Genomic DNA, 21,802 nt, shown 5'->3' with positions numbered 1-21,802 from the left:
GGTCCTTTTCTGCAGAACTGCTACTTAGCCAGTCAGTCCCCAGCCTGTAGCAGTGCATGGGATTCTTTCTTCCTATGTGCAGGACTCTGCATATAAGGAAGCATGGATCCACCACCACTCGGGTCCTTCTCAATCGCCTGCTTAAGTGGTTTATTTAGATCACTTAGGTCGGCTGCAGCAAGGAGCTTTGTTGCTGAAATTCTGTCTTGTGTGTAAAAAGAAAAGGAGTACTTGTGGCAGCTTAGAGACTAACCAATTTATTTGAGCATAAGCTTTCGTGAGCTACAGCTCACTTCTTCGGATGTGTGGTATCCCACTGACCTAAACAGGTACAAGAGCTGGTTCTGGGCGTGAGAGGCACAAACCAGAGGCGATTTGATCTGCTGAATTAAGTAGGTAAAGATGCTGATTTGTTCCTGTAAAGAGTGGATGCAGCCTTAAGAGATGGAAGATCTATTCTTCGTCCCATAGACAGAGGTGAATGGTGGGGAAACCTGCACATTGGATCCCAATGATGGAACTAGCTAGAGACTCTAGCCCTCCTGAGTGAGGAATAGCTGAATGAAGGGTAAGTCTAGTGTTTTAGAGCGGGTGTCTACCATGGGTTGCAGTCTGTCTGGAATAGTTTTATGACCAGTCAGGCTCATGCTCCTGGAGTTAAATGTAATTTTCCAGTCCCGATGAGTTGCACACAGATTGCACTGGGTATAAATGAGACCTCAGCTCTAGAACATACCCTCACCTTTGCCTGAACTCTGCACTGATGGTCTGCCAACCAAGATGCAGTTTCAGCTCTCTCACCAGAGCAGTGCTCAAATGGTTAGGCCTGTCTGGATTTTAATCTCAGTGTAACACACACATTGAGGTTACGCTGCTTATCCCGATGCTGACAGGCTGCTGTGGAAGAGTCGCTTGCTTTTAAACTGGCACTTTGCTTGTCAGTGAACTTGTCTTTCTGCTGGTACCAATCACAGCAAATTGGCCAAAATCATGTCAGTTGTATGTTCTTCTTCGTCTTGGTCCCATTTCAGGCTGTTGATGTTGCAGAGTTTTGTTCTCCGTTTTTACGTTTGTTTTACAATTTTTACAGTTTTCCTGAGACAGGAAAAAGTACAAGGATATCATAACGCTCAATGTCCTTTATATCCTATAGGCTAAATAGTCATGTGAGGGCCATTGAGGTCTGCTTGGTATTGAAGCTCATACGGCTTTTTGTTCTGTTTATATACCCCAGGTACCATAGGGTCCTGGTCCATGACCTTATCACAATACATATAAGGCCTGAAAGGTTATGGTAAATAATTTGTACTTGTGTTTACCCTGTAAGAGTCTCTGAAGAACTGGAGAACTAATAAGCTTATAACATCATAGATACCAGGGAAGTCCAGTCCCATTACTTGGGAAAGGAAGTGACTTAAATTGCACTGTTTAAAACTTTTTTTGTGTATGGTTCTGCGTATATAACTCAAACACCGAACCCAGCTGGGAGAAAAGTTATTTTGCTAAAGATTCAGCACATCTCCTCCCATCATCTAACTTTCTAGCCCATCCGTGGGTCTTCAAAAGAGAGACCTCCAGCAGAACCAGGGAGACCCAGACTTGATATGTTTGAAATCTCTAAAGAGTAATAAAAAATAATCAAGTGGAAAAGATCTCTTTGCAAATTCAAAGCGGCTTTTCAGCCTCATAACCAAAAAGGGCCCAGACTCTACGTATTTTTTTCCCTTTGCAGGTCACCTTTAAACACACTTCCTGCTCTGCTGCTGATCAGCATTACATTGCAGGTACCTTCCATGCTGCTGTCACCATTCAGCCTGTTTAAGAAATGTAGCAACCTTGGTGTGCAGCTGGTTTGGCAGCCTGAAGTAAATGATCCCCAAACAGTTCTAAATTAAATACTTAAAATTGCATTAATGCAACACTGATAAGACTTTACTGCCTCAAGGTAAAGATTCAACTATGATTGCTACAGAAAACTCAGCCCAACCCCCTGGGGTAATTGCAGGGCTCTGTATTGAGCCCTGGGGGCTGGGAGTCAGGAGACCAGACTGCTGCTCACCAGCGGTGTGACTTTGGGCTCCTAGCTTAACCTTGTGTTGACTCAGTATGCCCACTTGTGAAGTGTGTCCTGATGCGGTTGTATGCATGTGTGCAGTATTGTGTAAATGCTTTGGGGGAAACTAACACTGTGGTTGGAGAGCAAGTGTGAAATCTTCAGTTCAAAAGGCAGCTTTTATAAAAAGCTCTTAGCCCCTGACAGCTGGAGCTTAGCGTCAGCACTTCCCTGAACCTCTCTGACAAGGGAGTTGCTACTGGAGTATGACACTAATGTAAGAATTGAGTAAAATTCCTAATTCTACAGTCCTCCTGGCTGTGTGTGTAGTATCCAAATACCATTATTTATTTAAAGTCACTTTGCTGTTAGTTTGTGACATAATGGGTAACAGTTCCAAATGTGACTGTGTAAAGGTAGACATCTAAGGAGCTTCAGGATACTGAGCTCTCTTCACCCACTGACTTTGGTGGGTGGTGGTCTCTACTTCTGAAAAACGGACCCTTTATTTAGGGTTGGGCTCTTCCAAAGATCCAGAGGGAGGTAAGTGCCAAACTCACAAAATGCACACTTCACTCTCTTGGGTCTTGTTGACATTCAAAATTGCACTGGATTAACTTTAAATTCGTTTTAAAATGGATTTGGTTAGAAGTGGATGCTCTATAGGCTGAGTTTAAGTCAGATTAGGAGCTGGCCTACACAGCTGCACTAATTTAACTAAGGGCATGGCTACACTTGCAGATGTAGAGTGCTGGGCGTTAAACCAGCCTTTGGAGACCACAGCAGGGAAAACGCTGCCGTGTGTTTACACTGTCAGCTGCAAGCGCACTGGCGTGGCCGCATTAGCAGCTCTTGCAATGCCACGAAGAGCAGTGCATTGTGGTAGCTATCCCAGTGTGCAAGTGGCTGCAATGTGCTTTTCAAATGGGCGGGAGGGTGGAGTGTGACAGGGAGTGTGTTGTGTATATGTTGGGGGAGAGACTGTGTGTTTTGGGGGGTTGAGAGTGTGTCAGCAAGCTCTCTTGTAAGTTCAGACAGCAGCAGACCCCTCTCCCTTCTCCCCTCTTCTCCTCCCCCGCAATAGCAGCATTCCACAATCATGGTTTGCTTTGTCTCAGAGCAGATAAATAGCTGGCTCTCAGAAACGGAGCTTTGAAAGGGGATATCCGCATGCATGCAGCCGATTTTAAAACAATGAAGAGTGGCCACCGGACTTCAGGGGATTATGGGACATTTCCGGAGTCTGATCAGCGCAGTAATGCAACACCTGGTCCACACTGATTCCCGGGCGTTTCAGTCGGGGCGCAGCAAGCTTTATGCTTCTCGTGGAGGTGGATTATCAGGAGCGCTCCAACTGCAGAGTCCGAGCGCTCTCTGTGCCTTGCCAGTGTGGACACCTCAGGACTTAGGGCGCCTGGGGCTGCTTTAATACGCTCTAACTTGTAAGTGTAGCCAAACCCTAAATTGCTTTAAACTCTCACCTGCAGTTACAGCCTGTCTTTGAATATAGGCGAGGTCTCAGTCTCCTTTCACAATCCCAGCCTGGGCGTTTAACCTTCAGGCACGCTTTTAAAAATTGATCCCTATATGTATAATCTGTGCAATCTCCTGCTCTGAAATCCTTCCCAGAGTCCAAGGGCTGTATACTTTATCTCTCCTTTTGGTGGCAAAACTTTGCCTATGCTCCTTGAGAAATGAGTTACTTTGACCCTGAGGTTTTTATAAAACAGTAATTGTTATTGTTCCCAGTTACTATTTAACTATCAGACCCTTAAGATCACATTTATTTTATTTAATGTTGTGTTCCATTTATTATTCCCTTAACCACCTCTTCACGCGTATCATTATATGATGATTGAAAACCAGAAGCTGTTTTTCACCCCATTAACCTTTGTAACTTGCCTGCTTCTTTCAAGAGCGTCTTAATCTCTGTTGGGTTTCAGATTCTTGTGAAAGCCTTTAACCCTTGTCTTGAAGCAGATGGAGACTTCTCTTTAATGCTCACTAGCACAGAAGCCCTTCCTTTCAATGAGGAACCCAGATAGACTTTAGGGTTTTATTTGCATTATCAGGAGCTTAGTACCCTTTAGTTCCTGGTTGGGTGTGGCTTGGATTCCCAAACTAGAGTCTGGCAGCTGGCCATAGAATCATAGAATATCAGGGTTGGAAGGGACCTCAGGAGGTCATCTAGTCCCACCCCCTGCTCAAAGCAGGACTGATCCCTAATTAAATCATCCCAGCCAGGGCTTTGTCAAGCCTGACCTTAAAAACTTCAAAGGAAGGAAATTCCACCACCTCCCTAGGTAATGCATTCCAGTGTTTCACCACCCTCCTAGTGAAAAAGTTTTTCCTAATATCCAACCTAAATCTCCCCCACTGCAACTTGAGACCATTACGCCTTGTTCTGTCATCTGCTACCACTGAGAACAGTCTAGATCCATCCTCTTTGGAACTCCCTTTCAGGTAGTTGAAAGCAGCTATCAAATCCCCCCTCCTTCTTCTCTTCCGTAGACTAAACATCCCCAGTTCCCTCAGCCTCTCCTCATAAGTCATGTGTTCCAGTCCCCTAATCATTTTTGTTGCCCTTCGCTGGACTCGCTCCAATTTTTCCACATCCTTCTTGTAGTGTGGGGCCCAAAACTGGACACAGTACTCCAGATGAGGCCTCACCAATGTCGAATAGAGGGGAACAATCACGTCCCTCGGTCTGCTGGCAATGCCCCTACTTATACATCCCAAAATGCCATTGGCCTTCTTGGCAACAAGGGCACACTGTTGACTCATATCCAGCTTCTCGTCCACTGTCACCCCTAGGTCCTTTTCCGCAGAACTGCTGCCAAGCCATTTGGTCCCTAGTCTGTAGCGGTGCATGGGATTCTTCCGTCCTAAGTGCAGGACTCTGCACTTGTCCTTGTTGAACCTCATCAGATTTCTTTTGGCCCAATCCTCCAATTTGTCTAGGTCCCTCTGTATCCTATCCCTACCCTCCAGCGTATCTACCTCTCCTCCCAGTTTAGTGTCATCTGCAAACTTGCTGAGGGTGCAATCCACACGATCCTCCGGATCATTAAAGAAGATATTGAACAAAACCGGCCCCAGGACCGACCCTTGGGGCACTCTGCTTGATACCGGCTGCCAACTAGACATGGAGCCATTGATCACTACCCATTGAGCCCGACAATCTAGCCAGTTTTCTGTCCACCTTATAGTCCATTCATCCAGCCCATACTTCTTTAACTTGCTGGCAAGAATACCATGGGAGACAGTGTCAACAGCTTTGCTAAAGTCAAGGAACAACACATCCACTGCTTTCCCTTCATCCACAGAACCAGTTATCTTGTCATAGAAAGCAATTAGATTAGTCAGGCATGACTTGCCCTTGGTGAATCCATGCTGACTGTTCCTGATCACTTTCCTCTCCTCAAAGTGCTTCAGAATTGATTCCTTGAGGACCTGCTCCATGATTTTTCCAGGGACTGAGGTGAGGCTGACTGGCCTGTAGTTCCCCAGATCCTCCTCCTTCCCTTTTTTAAAGATGGGTACTACATTAACCTTTTTCCAGTCGTCCGGGACTTCCCCCGATCGCCATGAGTTTTCAAAGATAATGGCCAATCACATCCGCCAACTCCTTTAGCACTCTCGGATGCAATGCATCCGGCCCCATAGACTTGTGCACGTTCAGCTTTTCTAAATAGTCCCGAACCACTTCTTTCTCCACAGAGGGCTGGTCACCTCCTCCCCATGCTGTGCTGCCCAGTGCAGCAGTCTGGGAGCTGACCTTGGTTCATGAAGACAGAGGCAAAAAAAGCATTGAGTACATTAGCTTTTTCCACATCGTCTGTCACTAGGTTGCCTCCCTCATTCAGTAAGGGGCCCACACTTTCCTTGACTTTCTTCTTGTTGCTAACATACCTGTAGAAACCCTTCTTGTTACTCTTAACATCTCTTGCTAGCTGCAACTCCAGGTGTGATTTGGCCTTCCTGATATCACTCCTGCATGCCCGAGCAATATTTTTATACTCCTCCCTGGTCATTTGTCCAATCTTCCACTTCTTGTAAGCTTCTTTTTTGTATTTAAGATCAGCAAGGATTTCACTGTTAAGCCAAGCTGGTCGCCTGCCATATTTACTCTTCTTTCTACACATCGGGATGGTTTGTCCCTGTAACCTCAATAAGGATTCTTTAAAATACAGCCAGCTCTCCTGGACTCCTTTCCCCCTCATGATTCCTGCTCCTTAACCAATGCCATGTGTGCTACAGAAAGTAAGAAGGTCTCTGAGCAGCTTTTAGCTGCAGTGACACAAAATCAGAGCAAGGAGGCCTTGATGTTAAACACTTAGACCTACCAGTGTCTGAAATGGCAAGTGTGCCTCAGAATTAGCCCTGCTAGGGGTGGATCAGTAGAAGGCCCCAGACTGCAAAACTGCTAGGCAGAGTTGTCCTAGCTTTGGCTGTGATTTGTCTGATTCTCAGATACTTTTAAGGACTATCCAGATGAGCCCTTCAGGAGGTTGTGGGAAAACAGAACTGGGTAACCCCTAGCCCCACAACTAGGGCAGAGCGGGCCTAAGGACACCGGCAAGCAGCTCAGTCTTTTGGCGAGAGAGGGAGAGTGGGTATGGCTCAGTGTGAACCGTCGGGAACGCTGCCCTGGCGCAGCACAAGCAGTCTTTCATGGATTTGCCCCTTAACTTAACCAGCTTTGTGGTAGTTGGATGGCAGTGTCATCCATTCAGGGCTCCCGCTGAGACTGACAAAGGAGGGTCAGCTGCAGTTCCTGTTCCCAAGGCCCCAGAAAAGTCTGGAATAGGAAACTTACTGAATATCTGTGCCATGACGAGTTGCTGTTGATGCTTCTCAGGGTGCTCCAGCCAGGTGAAGCTGCCAGCCCCCTCCATTCAGAGAACAGCAACTCTGAGGACTCTGTGACAAGTTATAGCTCTGTGTTTTCAGGATTGGGGAAGAAAGCAGTTGCTAAATTTTCATTGGTTTAAGCTAGCAATAGATACTTCCCAGCTGGCCCTACTCAGATGGTTTTTAATGAACTGCTTTCTGGAGAGAGAGAGAGAGAGAGAGAGTCCCCATTAGGACATGTAAGGAGTATTAGGACATGCCATAGGCAGGAATTACCTGAAGGACTAGACTCACCTGGGCAAGATGGATCAGTGGTAGGTGTGGGTCGTGAACATTACATAAGTAGAAAAGGACAGTAGGTGACTATGCACAGAGTGCCTGACACATAGTATTTTAAGTGGACTCTCATTCGAAGTGGAGTTTGGATGATTTCAGATCTGCATCCTGAGAATTGGTTACTCTGGTATGCATAACGGTTTCATTGGAGGATGGAAGATGGCCACAAATTAACTTACTAGTCCGCTCCTGTTCTTGACCTAGAAAAAGAAGCTGCATGGCAGCCAAATTTCTGCCTGTCTGAGGATTCACCAGGCGCTTGTATGCCTGACATGAATAGTAACGTTCTTCCTTCGCTTCCTCTTTGTGGCTAGAGTTAATAAACATGATGATTTTCTTCTGAAAATACGTGAATTAAAACCATCACCGTTTAAAAGCTTCTGAACTCACAAGCACAGCGAGAGCCTGCTGCTTACGAGAAAACAATTCCAACCTCCCAGGAGGAAATAAATAATCTTTCTGTAGAATAATTCATAACTGATGGTAGCAGTAGCATTTCAAGACAGTTTTCCAGGCCTCTTAAAATCAGTAACTGTAAATACGAATTACAGAATCAAAGCTGCAGTTTTCTAACCTTGCTGCTGGGCTTTGGGCCATAAAGAGGATGGATGCAGGTTGATACTGAGCTTTTTATTCTGATAAGTTTACAATCCTAGTCTCGGAATGAAAAAATAACCCGTAAAAGAACAGGTAGCATCAGGGCATCATGGACGTGACCTGCAGAGCAAAGCGTGCAACCAATAGTCCCCAGATCCACCAAGCTATTGCTAGGGCAAGTGGATTAAATCGAGGAACACAGTGCTCACAATTGTGTCCTGATCTCTCTGTTGCTGGGTTTCTGCAGCCCCCTGGGGCAGCAGTTGCATTGTTCTCTCAAGCAAGTGGCGAAGGTGCCTAATTCACTGGCAATGCCAGAGTCCTGGAAGGACATGCACACCCATTTTCTCCTGGGTGGCGATGTCAATCTGCTGCTGCATGTTGCGAGTCTGTGTGTGTGTACTCTTGGTGTGATTAGTCTGACAAACGATTACAGAGGAAGTTTTTGAGATTTTGAGATTGATGGCATTTTCTCAGCTGGCAAATAGAAAAAACACCCTTTTTTAAAATCTCCCAGCCACACTAAAGCAGCCTGGAATGTGACAGATGAGCAGGGTTCTTTCTGGTTAGCATATTATCACCAGTAATAAACCTACTGATAGCCAAATTTCTTCCATAGGCGTTGGCTTTACCAGGCAAATGCGCTTTTTATCACATGGTAACATCCTAATGTAGCCAAAGCAGTATTAGTTTTCCTGTGTTAGCAAGTCGAGGTTTGCCCTGGGGCCTCTCTAGAGTTTACCTCAGCCAGCCAACAGATGTAAAAACTAAAAACCCTTGTCCAAACACTGAATTCCCCTCTTGTTAAATTGTCATTGGACACTTGCCGGATATTTTCCCCCATTCCAGTCATTGAAATTGCTGTAGATGCACTTTTCCCCCAGTATGGAACTCACTCAAACTTGCTAGATACTAGTAATTGAAGGTACCTTTCCCTGCAATTGGTGCTTTGGGATTGGTTTGTATTTTCCCTTAAGCTCCAGTTCATTCTGGGAGACCGGGTACTGGGTCTGGTTTCTGGGGGCATTTATAAGAACCATATGTATAAAATTAGATTTGTACAGAAGTTACATCCAGCAGCTCAAATGTAGCCCACTGTTCCAGGAAAGGTCATTTAATTGCCTAAACACATTCATAATCTCAGAGAACTGTAGAACCCCCACTATGTTTCAGGGACAAAATCCAGATGGCTTGTCATCCCATGCAGAGTGACTATGTTGCTGGAAGAATTGGCGGGTGTAGGTCTGATGAGTTGCTGGTTGATTTGAGCAGCCAGGTAAAACTGCCAAAGAAACTTACCAGCCAGGTATAGAACCTACTTGCCTGCCTTTTGCCATGCTCATGAAAAACTAAGGACATTTTTACATATCTGTGTGATCAAGATTTGCCATGAGTGAATACAGCACTAGATTAAGCTGTGGCCTACCCGTGAAGACTGTGGGCTATCCATCAGTGAAGAAGCAGTTAATGCAGTAAGACTGTAGTGTGGCATTGAGGTTGGTCTGTAACACAGCTGCACAATGACCGAGAATGGAAGTATCTAATAGCATAGCTGACCTGCGTTTCCAGCATTAGTTTCAAATGGCTAGGTGAGAACGGGGGTCATTTTGACCTTTCAGTCTTTCTCAAGACACAGCACTATATCTGGAGAGGTCAGAATGTCTTTGTCTTCTGTCCTCCTGCCATAGACTGAAGAAAATTAAATACTGTTTGCATTGTTGCACTTAGGCATAGCTGGAAAGTATTGGAACTGCTTGAAATACAGTGGAACTGCACTACGTCTCGCTGATTGCAAGGAATTGTACCTTTCAATTATTGACAAGTGTAATTAAAATCAAGGCCCCAATCCTGCACTTAAAATGTACCTATGCTCGTCAGGGCCGATACACTTTGTTCAGTGCTTGATACTAGACTTCTAAATATATTGTGGCAGATTTAAAGGTTGACAGATGAGAATCTTTCTTGTTAGAAGCACCTCCCTGAAAGAACTGAGCTTGGTGCGGTCCAGTGGATCGATCACTGGAGTGGACCTGGGTTCTAATCCTGACTTGTCCAAGGTCACCCAGCAAGACAGTGGCCAAGTTGCTTCCCCTCTCTGTGCCTCAGTTTCTCAATTTGTAAAAAGAAGGCCTTGCTGACCTTCCTTTGTAAAGTCCTTTGAGCTGTAGTCACAGAAAGCTCTGTGTAAAAGCTAAGTATTGCGTTGTTCTGCCTACTTAGTATTGACGTGCTGGGATTAAAAATATTTTCCTTGCTATTAAATGCTGTGCTCCACCCAGTCGGAAAAGCCACTTCCAGCAGAGTGAGAAGTTTGGGTTCCAATAAAAGACATTTTAAAGATTGCTTTTGGCCTTGGGAGCCCAGAGCTGCCTGTATTCACAATGAAAAGGTGGGGAGCCGTACTTTCCAGGCCTCTCTGGGAAGAACCAGACTAGCTGGCTAGTGAGCCTTACCAGCAAACCTAGCCAATCCAAAGGAGACGGCTTGGGTGGCTGCATGCCACAGCAGTGCGGTGCAGGAGATACTCTGCACAGTCAGTATGTAATTGGAGTTTGAGAGATTACAAAGAGGATTTTCCCCTTAATGCCAGCTAGAGATCCCGGCACATGAACAAGTAGGATGGCTGGAATTAACTGGAGGACATCACTGAGTGTGCAGTCAGACCTGGCTCTTACCCTGGCTTGGGTAAACTCGCCTCCCCAGCCCCCTTCTCAGCCAGTCAGGAAACACCCTGTTAGTTTGTTGCAGACGGGGTTTGAAGAGGGTTTAAGGCTGGAATAATTCATTTGATTAGTAAGCTGCTTGCAATGTTTGATAATATTTTTAGACAGGGCAGATTTTGCTAAGCTGCAGAGTTCAGATGAGCTCCGTTAAAGCCGGCCCAGGGATTACTGTGGTTAATTCAGCACTTGGTTTCTTTAGCAACCGATTTCTCTGGATCCAAACTCGCCTTTTTAGAACTGAAAAATCTTGGTGCAAATGCCAAGACAGGAACCCTTTTGAGAATGAAAATGGCATTTGCCTACAACAGGGGTTGGCAACGTTTCAGAAGTGGTGTGCCGAGTCTTCATTTATTCACTCTAATTTAAGGTTTTGCGTGCCAGTAACACATTTTAACGTTTTTAGAAGGTCTCTTTCATAAGTGTATACTATATAACTAAACTATTGTTGTATGCAAAGTACATAAGGTTTTAAAAATGTTTAAGAAACTTCATTTAAAATTAAATTAAAATGCAGAGTCCCCCGGACCGGTGGCCAGGACCCGGGCAGTGTGAGTGCCACGGAAAATCAGCTTGCATGCCACAGGCTGCCTACTCCTGGCCTACAACATGATGCAAAGGAACTGCCAGTGGAGGCAGCATTAGGATTGGGAAAAGGGGGTTGGGTGTACTGGTGGGGATTATCCATGCAGCATTGGTGACTGCAAAGGAACTGTGTGGGTTAGTGATAGACCATCATGTAACCCAGGGGTCGGCAACCTATGGCACGTGAGCCAGTTTTTAATGGCACGCTGCTGTCTGCCAGACCTGGGCAGACAGCAGCGTGCCACTAAAAATCCTGCCCGGCCCACTCTTTTCCGCCCACTGCTCTCTCCTTGCAGGGCAGGCAAGCTTCCCCCTCCCCCGCCTGTTCCCCCAGCGCGCTGGGTTCCTGCCCCTCCTTCTCTCCCTCCCTGCAGCTGATCAGCTGGTGACCCTTGCTGCAGAGGGGGAGAGGTAAAAGTGGAGCCGCAGCGTGCTCTCTGCTCCGGGGACCTTGGGGAAGGGGCTGGAATCAGGGCATATCCCCTCCAGCCCCCTGCCATGAGCCGCTCAGGTCAGGGGGCTGGGAGACCCCCACGACGCCAGCCCACACCCCCTGCCCTGACCCCTGCACCCCCCACACACCCCAGGCCCATGCCCTGACCCCTGCACCACCCCCCCACAACCCCAGCCCTGACTCCTGCACCCCCCACACATACCCAGCCGCCCCACACCTCATGCCCTGACTCTTACACCCTCCACATCCCCACCCCCACCCTGAACACCAAACGGGAGCTCCTGCACACACACACAGCCCCACCCATTCCCACCTGCACTCCTCGCACCAAATGGGAGCTGCCCAGGTAAGCGCTCCACACTCAAACCTCCTGCCCCAACCCTGAGCCCCCTCCCTCATTCTAGCTCCTGGCCAGACCCTGCACCCCAACCCCCAGCCCTCTTCTCAGCACACTCCCATCCTCATCTCAGCTCACTGTCGGTCTGGGGTTCTGGCTGCCTGCCCCTTGCCAGCCGGGGTCCTAGCCGCAGGCCCCGCTCAGCCCGCTGCCGGCCTAGGTGAATGAAACCCCGGGCCGGCAGTGGGCTGAGCGGGCCGGCGGCATAAGATCTGCATTCTAATTTAATTTTAAATGAAGCTTCTTAAACATTTTGAAAACCTTGTTTACATACGACAATAGTTTAGTTATATAATGTATAGACTTACAGAGAGAGACCTTCTAAAAAACGTTAAAATGTATGACTGGCACGCGAAACCTTAAATTAAAGTGAATAAATGAAGACTCGGCACACCACTTCTGAAAGGTTGCCGACCCCTGATGTAACCTCTCCTGCTTCTGGTCAAATCCTGAACAAGCTTTTTTCAAGAGAATATTCCTGCAGAGGGGGGTTTAATTTGAAATCACCCTTGGATGAGAAAGAGGCTTTTCCCATGACTCTCTTGATGACCATGCCATAGTTACAGTGAACTTGGATGATTCTGGGGATAAGAGCTTTAGAAGCAATGGTCCAAGCATATGCCAGGCACTGACTGACAAAATTAAGCAGTTACCTCCTCTTCTCACAAAGTACATGTATATGCTTTTCTCCTCCCATGTTCCCAGCCCTGAAAGCCTCTCCTGCCTTTAACTCGGTCTAAGAAAATTCTCAAACTAACATTTTAAGCTGTTTTAATGTCTGCAGCTGCTTTGGGGGGCACTCCCCTCCCATCTTGGTTTTAAATTCTTGGAGGAAGTGGGAGCTTGCATTTTTAAAGCTGCTAATCTTTCTCCGTAAAGTTATGTCAGTAATGTTGTGTATGAGTTCCCCCTCCAATCAGCTTGAAAAACCCCACACCTTCTTTGAGGAAGATTGTTGCAGGCAACAGGCCATGAACAGAGTCCAACAAACTGTTCCTGGATTGAAAATTTAGTGCATTCTTTAACATCTGATTGTCAGCCTGCCAACTCCTGATCTGCACACAGAGTACACTAATTCTACCTGTTTGTTCTTTATCTGTCAGTAACCAAATATTCTAGGACATTGTTGTTGTGATGGCCTCTTTATTATTTTCCACCTAAAATAAATCAGTGTAAAATAACTGCAATAGCAAACTGTGTAAACTATATTTAACCACTCCAGTAAACCAAATTCATCCTACTGCACGCAAGTCACATGATGTCTGCTGGGAAATCCAGACTCGAGGACATACCAAACTGCAACAATCCTGATAAGAGCAAGCTAAAAAGAGTTACTTTCTGCAATCACAGCTTTAAAACATACAGCCTTCTTGGTTGCGTCTAAGATTGTTTTAATCTGCTTTTAGTGCAAGTGGTTGTGCTCCGGTTTCTGGATGCCAGTACGACTGTTTCACTAGCCTGAGGGTTCCTTAAAAGTTAGCACTCATTATGAAGAGCAGTGTCAAGGTAACTTACAAGAACATGGCACAGAAGTTTGAAATGGCTATTATTAGAGCCCTGTATGGATACAAAATTTGTTTCTGCATCTGATCCGCAGATTTGCAGGGCTTTAGATATAAAATTTGGTTCCTCATTCATCCATGATCTGCAAAAGTGGTCCACGGATTTGCAGGGCTCGAGCTATTACTTTGCCTTGAGCCCTTGTCCGTTATGAACAAATGGAGGTGGTACAGACTTCATGTGGTAAATGTAAGCCCTATCTACTAGCCTGAAAGCCCTGGCTGTGAGAAAAACCACCATGATGAATAGATGAAGTGAACTGTAGCTCACGAAAGCTTATGCTCAAATAAATTGGTTAGTCTCTAAGGTGCCACAAGTACTCCTTTTCTTTTTGCGAATACAGACTAACACGGCTGTTACTCTGAAACCTGTCATGCTGAATAGGTTTCAGAGTAGCAGCCGTGTTAGTCTGTATTCGCAAAAAGAAAAGGAGGACTTGTAGCACCTTGGAGACTAACCAATTTATTTGAGCATAAGCTTTCGTGAGCTACAGCTCACTTCATCGGATGCATTCAGTGGAAAATACAGTGGGGAGATTTTATATACACAGAGAACATGAAACAATGGGTGTTACCGTACACACTGTAAGGAGAGTGATCACTTAAGGTGAGCTATTACCAGCAGGAGAGCGGGGGGGGAACCTTTTTTAGTGATAATCACTCTTGTAACTGTGTATGGTAACGCCCATTGTTTCATGGTGGCACATAAATTGCTCAAGTGTCTCCTGGATGACTGTGACAGTGCAGATTGGTCAATCTGAGGTACGTATCTGTCCCCTGTTACTGTACTGCCTCACACTTTTATTTATCTTATATCACTTAACCTCTCTGCCTCAGTTCCCTGTCTGTAAAGTAGTGATAATAGCAGTGCTGTGCTGCACAGAGGGTTGGGAGGGTAAATACATGAATGACTGAGGCATTTAGGTACTACTGTGGTGGGGGCAGATAAATACATATTAGATATTTATCCTTACAACACCCCTCTGAGGTATGGCTGTGCGGTTATCCCATTTTGTACAGATGGGGGATCTGAGGCATATGGAGACTGAGTGACTTGCCTAAGCGCACCCAGGAAATATGTGGCAGAGCAGGGAATTGCACACACATCTCCCAAGTTCCAGGGTAGCATCTTTCCCACTGGATCATCCTCCCTCTCTTGGCTGATGGGTTTCAGTCTGCGTTCTAGCTGCTATTAGGGGATTGAGACAGTGTTTGTTACAAATGATCTATAAGGTCGTTTAATTGTTCTGATCACATCTCTTAAGCCGGGAAAACAAAAGCCTTGCAGGTGTTTGTCCTTGTTATGCTCTTCTTGTATTCCCACTTACTGAGAGTGGGATGTTCAGATATATTGAGTCAGATTAAAACCCTTTCCAACCAGCCCTCCCCAGGGGAAGTCCCTTCGTGTTGGCCCTGGTACAAACACTTCAGCTGCAACTCCTCTTCACACAACTTTGCAACAACATGCACCCTTGCTACTATTTATCTTAGCTAATGCTGTTCTGTTCAGATTCTTATACCATGCCCATCACCGGGGTTTCTGAGCACCTAAGATGCTCATCCCCTTGGAATCTGGCTGCGAACAGGCCAAGATTGTTGCTCCGTTTTTAGCCATGCTTCCTGCAGGACTTCTCTGGTTGCAGCAGTACAGCTGACTGACTGTGATAGTGTTACTCCCATTGTGTATTTGGGCTCAGTGGGTGGACAGGTTCTCCATGGGGTGGGTCACCTTGGATGAAGCATTTGTTCCTCCCCTCCCCTGAGGTCCATCACAGTTTGTACCTCCCTGTTCTGAAAGCATCCAAGGAAGCTTTTGGTTTTAATGGTTTTGCAGGTCTAGTTTGCTGTGTAGAACCCCCCTGTTACTACCTGTCTCGACTTCTTAATTGTCTCTTCAGGACTGTCTTCTAACTGTGCTGCGCCCTGGCTCAGTGGGGGGCTCTGTTAATCTGCATCCTCAGAATGATATGTCATCCTTGCTAAGAGGTACAATTAAGTCACATGCCTCATAATCAATGACGGGGTCAAACAGGACCAGGGGATGCTTTGGGGGGTTTATCATCATATATGGGATTCTGCTTTTGCACCCTATAAAAGTGGAGCATAAACCATATTTACTGGCTTTTCAAAGCCAGTTTTATTTCCCGTTTAAAGAGGTTCTGAGGAAGAGGTTTTCAAATACTGTGCCCAAAACTTGCACTTGTTTCCCTTTCACGTCTGTCTTGCTCTGTACCTTGAGGTGATAAAGATTTTCTCACTCTGATCATACAGTATGTTCAAAAAACTGAATTCTGAAGCAGTTTGGGACTAACTCTGGCACTTTCGTTCTCCTCTCAGGCCCTACATACTAGGATTTTGTGAGCTAGCGGGCGATACAGTCCTGAACTGAGTCTCGCTGCTGGATGAAGTGGAAGCAGAGGCCAGCTAAGAGCTCTGATTACAATTGAAACATCTGTAATAATAGCAGAGGAAACTGAACATTCATACGATGTCAACTGCTTTTTGTTGAAATGTTCTTACTTTTCAGCTTTTACCCTAGTGTGCCAGGTCCTCCTTCAATGTCATTTTTGGGATTGCAGTGTTTTTAGTCCACAGGATGCTTCTTCCCTTCTGGGGTCAATGTCTTTTGAGGCCCCGTTCACGCAGATCCAGCTAGTATCTCCCTACTACCCTGACTTTTTTGCCATTGCATCTTCACTTTACTACTCAGTCTAACCAAATCGGTGCGCAGTGTGAAGCTTCAGTTTCAATGCGTAATCTGCTGTAAGAGTGACACCTGTGCATTTGTTGCCAGCAGGTTTGCCGATAAGGGATGATCACCCAGTGTTCTGTGGTTTAAGGGTTACTCTAACCATTCTCGGCTTGTGTCTCAGGGAGCCTGGGAAGGGTTAAAGCAGATGTTTCAAGGTTTGCAGGGAAGTATGCTGGATCCTTGCTTAACCTGTTTCAGAGTGGCAGCCGTGTTAGTCTGTATCCGCAAAAAGAACAGGAGGACTTGTGGCACCTTAGAGACTAACCAATTTATTTGAGCATCAGCTTTCGTGAGCTACAGCTCACTTCATTGGGTGTAACTTGGGGTGACTAATCTGCATTAACCTGCTGCTGACCGAGATGACTGAAGAGAGAATAGCCATTATTGAGCAAAGTGTAACTTCGGTTCCTAGGGAGGCAGAGCTGTTAGCTCTGGTAAGGGAACATTGTGTAATGCTCGCTTGTTACTGCAGCAGTAGGGACAGAGAAAGGAGCCCAGGGGCAGAGCAGAATGAGTCACTAGAGCGTTTCCTGCGAATTTCTGCTGTTAACTCTTACTCCTTTGCACTTCTCAGCAAATCCAGTTTGCGGATGACATGCAGGAGTTCAGCAAGTTCCCAACCAAGACTGGCCGCAGGTCCTTGTCTCGCTCCATCTCGCAATCTTCCACTGACAGCTACAGCTCTGGTAAGTGTGGGCCTAGCCCCACTCTGGTTTCCATGCTACAGTCCCTCCCATCTGGAATTGGAAGCACTCAGCAGGGCTGGGGATGTGGTGCAGTATGTGAATAATTGTGGGGATTGCCTCCAGCTTGCGTACTGGTCAAATTCCTTCACTAAGCCAGAGAGGCTTTTGTCTTGCCGAGGCTCCTCTTCCCCAGGTGACTGCTGACTGCTGGGTGCTCTAAAGCCTGTGCTAACGCCTGAAACTGACAGGTCTGTCCTTATTTTGTTACATCCTGAACACTTTGAGTGGCCCATACCTTCGCTGTTGGAGTGGGCTTTGCAATGAAACCAGACATCCTGAAAACAAGAACATTTCTCTCGTCTAACATGCAATTAAAGCCAATCTGTTGCTGGGTGAGAGACTTTATGGGCTTCCTTCGCACAACTCAGAACAACCCCTTTACAATTGTTTTGACCATTTTCAAGTAGTTTTGAAATTCTTAACAAAGCAGCTCCCCTTATAGAACATTTCATGTGCTGCTAAATCATAAAACCACCTTGTCCCCTTTGGCATTTACACTCCTGAATGATTAACTTCTTAACAGAGATGCCATTAAGAAATTACAGAATTTAAATGCAAAGTTCTTGTGAGGCGTTTGTTTTCCCTTGCAGCCTTGTGCTAGCTCATGACAGACAGGAAGTGAAACTGATTAGAAACGCGGCTGGTAGAAGGTAATTGGGCTGCTGAGCCTCTGAGATTCTCATGTTGTTTCTTTCCTGGTTTAGCTGCATCCTACACAGACAGTTCTGATGATGAGGTCTCCCCACGAGAGAAACAGCAAACCAACTCCAAGGGCAGCAGCAACTTCTGTGTGAAGAACATCAAGCAGGCAGAGTTCGGGCGCCGGGAGATTGAGATCGCTGAACAAGGTAACGGGATGTCTTCTGAGCCAACTGGGCTGTATGCCTCCTTGGTACCATAAATCAAACCAGGGTATATCCTGATACCTTCAGTTATGGTCAGCAAATATCCTGATGTTCTCCTTGAGGCATCAGCAAGCCATGTAGGAAAGAATTGAACTCCTCCGACAGGTGGTGCATTAATGACAAGACATGCAGGGTTTTAAGTACCCAGTCTTGTGAGCAGCAGGAATGTTGATAGACTTGGATGGGGAAGTTCGACATGTGAAGAGCTCAAAGCACTTTCCAGAAAGTAAAACTGGTAGCACCAGGAGGCCCATTTCTTTAGATCTCATGAAAAGTGGTGATTCGTATTTTCAACTGCGATTTGATGGAGCTTGGCTGGTTCAGGGAATGATGGACGTGCCTTCAAACTCCATCCACCCACACATTGTCCAAGCCATGGAAGGTGGAAAAATTCCCGTTGTAAAGGTGCTTGCAGGATGACCGTCTTGGGAGGAAGGAATGCATTATAATCTCTTACCTTGAATGCTTCCTTTAAAATACCCCGCTCTGTTCCTGGGATCTGAGTTACTACAGAGAATTCTTTCCTGGGTATCTGGCTGGTGAATCTTGCCCACATGCACAGGGTTCAGCTGATTGCCATATTTGGGGTTGGGGAGGAATTTTCCTCCAGGGCAGATTGGAAAAGGCCCTGGGGGTTTTTCGCCTTCCTCTGTAGCATGGGGCATGGGTCACTTGCTGGAGGATTCTGTGCACCTTGAAGTCTTTAAACCATGATTTGACGACTTCAATAGCTCAGACATAGGTGAGCGGTTTATCGCAGGAGTGGGTGGGTGAGATTCTGTGGCCTGCATTGTGCAGGAGGTCAGACTAGATGATCATAATGGTCCCTTCTGACCTTAATATCTATGAGTCTAGTCTGACTAGATGGAGAGGTAGGGTGCAGGAGCTGGCCGGGTGTCCTGGCAAAGAGGCCTGTGTGGTGGACAGAGACCTCGTTAAAAACCCTCTGTTCCTTTCACAGACATGTCTGCTCTGATTTCACTCAGGAAACGGGCCCAGGGAGAGAAACCTTTGGCTGGAGCTAAAATAGTGGGCTGTACACACATTACAGCACAGACTGCGGTGAGTACTCCTTGGGCTCACGGCTTTGTGGGTGGAGGGGAGGAGGAAGAACAGAGACTGGCTTTTCCTGTGCTCTGTTATCTGTGTGGATAATCTTGGGAACTTTCGCAGCCCTGGGGAGGAAGTGCTTCAATATTTCATAAACACACATGAGCAAATTGTCCCCATTTTCACACTTCCTAGGGGTGGGTGGGTGGATGTGGGTGTGTGGATGTGTGTGTGTAAGTGCTCTGCAGCTGCATTTTCCAATATGGCTGCTCCAGGATCCCAATCAGCAGATGTTTCCACTCTGCAAATAGTCTATGGTTGAGTAACACTGTCCCCTTCCTGCTCTGTGCTGGAGTTCCCTGAATCCAGACGGGCATTACAGCTTCCTCTTGGGCCTACTGTCGGTTTGCTTCTGTCTCCAGGTGTTAATTGAGACACTGTGCGCGCTGGGGGCTCAGTGCCGCTGGTCTGCTTGCAACATCTATTCCACTCAGAACGAGGTGGCTGCTGCCTTAGCAGAGGCTGGTGAGTAGTGTGTGAGCAGCAGGAGGGGAGAGATGTAAAGGCAACTTTCCCCGGTTTTGAATTGCGCTGCGGTGTTTTTGGAAATACCATGCTTACCCAGACTCCTGACTGCCACTTTGCCCCCATGTCTGGAGAAACATTCCAGGGAGTCCACAGAGCTCCAGGACTAGATTACCCCTAAACAAAGGGAGAGTTTGGATACTCTGGACATCTTAGCCAGTGCCATTTCTGCTCCTGCGTATTCCAAATCAGTTGGCAAGCCAGAGGCGCTTGCTTTTACTTCATCATACATTTCTCCGGTGCCTTTCAAGGAATCCCAAGCCACTTTACAGACTGTGTGTAGGAATTGCTTCTTCCACCACGTCAGTGCAGTCATTTCTGGGGTGGGATACAACAGTTATTCAACAGCACGCCACTACATGGTCCAAGAGGTCAGGGCAAGTTTATAACACTGGCTTGCCCTTGACTGAGCTTGCTGTTCACCTCTGTTCAGCTGCACTTGTTCTCAGCAATGTTAGTGTAGACTTGGGGAGCTGGGGGAAGTTCAGCACCACAGGGACAACCTCGCATGTGTTAGGCCCTGGCCGTGGTGTCTGTTGCCTCCCAGCAGAGCAGCAGCAAATGACTTTGTCTCCTCCCTAGGTGTTGCTGTGTTTGCCTGGAAGGGGGAGTCGGAGGATGATTTCTGGTGGTGCATTGACCGTTGTGTTAACATGGATGGTTGGCAGGCCAACATGGTAATGGGAGCATTTCACAGCCTTTTCTCTACTCCTCCCCCGCAGAGTATTCCACGTCCTGTCCTCCTCCCCCCCGAGCACTACTTTGCTTTCCAAGAGCTGCTGTTAATGGAAAATAGATTAGATTACCTGGTGGTTTTCACTGTCCAGTCGTCCTCTTGTACGACCAGTCCCTGGGTGTATCGGTGGAGCGTTTTTCTCCCTCTGCATTGAATAGGGCTGAATGCTGGTCAGAAAGGGGGGTTCCCAGAGATTGTGTGCTTTTCATGCTGTGTTTTAGAGCCTGTGACTAGATAGCCAAGGTGAACTGGCTGTGGGGAGGAGAGGAGACTTTTGCCTAGTCATACATTCCTGCAAGTCTCAAGAGGCCTATAGATATTGTATGTATTGGGGTCTAAGCCATGCCCAAAATAGTCTGATTGAACTCAGTGACTGGAGTACAAAGCAGTCCCTGTGCTCCCCGGCTCAGCAGTATGTCCTGGCAGAGCCATGCTTGTGGGTCCTATAAAACTCGCATGCAGTTCATGGGGTGGCTTGTTCCCCCCCAGTCCAGTTTCTTGGGATCTGCTCCCTGACTGATATCAATCTTCCTCCCCCACCTAGGAAACAAGCCCTTTAGCAAAGCTGGGTCTAAGCCTGTCCCCGGGACGGTTACCTTTTGAGTGGGGCATAGATTTCTTGGCCCCTTTGTGCACGTGCAATGTTTAGGTGCACGTGCAATGTTTAGGTACTAGTAATGCCTCTCAACCTAAAGATTGGAAGTGGTATACAAGCAACCCTTCCAGTCCCCCTGTGAGTCAGTAGTTATCCCATTTTACAGAGGGGAAACTGAGTCAAGTTATATGCCCAGAACCACACGACAAGTCTCTCACCTGGGAATAGAACCCAGGAGCAGAAATCCTCCTATCACCTCGTGTTTTAATGGGGCTTTTCTGTAGCTGACAGTGACCTGGCTTGCTGGCAGTGGAAGGACTGAATGTCCTTTGTGTTTCTCTGCATGTTCCCTAGATCCTGGATGATGGTGGAGATCTGACCCACTGGGTTTATAAGAAATATCCCAATGTTTTTAAGAAGATCCGTGGCATCGTAGAGGAGAGCGTGACTGGTGTGCACAGGTATTGGACCCAGGGGCAGCCAGAATTTAGGCCTTTCACCGCTCTTTTGCTCATGGCAGGCAGCTGCTGTTTCTATTCTCCATGGTATCTGCTCTTGCATGGTAGCCAGAAGAGACTAGCAGTCAATGTACTTTTTCTGGTCATGTGAGGTAAGGTCTGCAGGTTTCCCTGATCCTTGCTGTTTACACATGCACTGTGATTGCCTCCAGGAAGTGACAGAAATCGTAAAGGGCCTTAGGCTCTGAGTGTCAAGGTGCATACTTTAGCTCTGCATTCACTTCCTCGGCTGAAAATGTTTGGCCTTGGATTGCATCTGTCCTGAGAGCCTGAGCAGCTGTGGATCTACGTGTTCTGTGGCAGTTTGCATCCGGGACTGCCAGCTCCCCATCGCTAGGGCTAGTCTAGGAGGTTACAGTG

At 46.8% G+C, this 21,802-nt stretch overlaps 1 protein-coding gene across 3 annotated transcripts in view; it reads left to right on the top strand.

The window, feature by feature from the left end:
* The window catches only part of AHCYL1 (adenosylhomocysteinase like 1), a 45,539-nt gene that overhangs the window by 11,826 nt on the left and 11,911 nt on the right, over window positions 1-21,802 (top strand). For all 3 annotated transcript variants that reach the window (XM_048826536.2, XM_048826539.2, XM_048826537.2), the window contains exons 2-7: window positions 16,882-16,993; window positions 17,758-17,901; window positions 18,920-19,020; window positions 19,431-19,533; window positions 20,176-20,270; window positions 21,279-21,385. In XM_048826536.2, coding sequence (XP_048682493.2) covers window positions 16,882-16,993; window positions 17,758-17,901; window positions 18,920-19,020; window positions 19,431-19,533; window positions 20,176-20,270; window positions 21,279-21,385 — 662 coding nt within the window. The remainder of the gene's footprint in view (window positions 1-16,881; window positions 16,994-17,757; window positions 17,902-18,919; window positions 19,021-19,430; window positions 19,534-20,175; window positions 20,271-21,278; window positions 21,386-21,802) is intronic.

The sequence above is a fragment of the Caretta caretta genome, chromosome 21 (assembly GCF_965140235.1).
Source record: "Caretta caretta isolate rCarCar2 chromosome 21, rCarCar1.hap1, whole genome shotgun sequence".
Lineage (NCBI taxonomy): Eukaryota > Metazoa > Chordata > Testudines > Cheloniidae > Caretta > Caretta caretta.
This window is presented reverse-complemented; position numbering and strand designations above follow the sequence as displayed.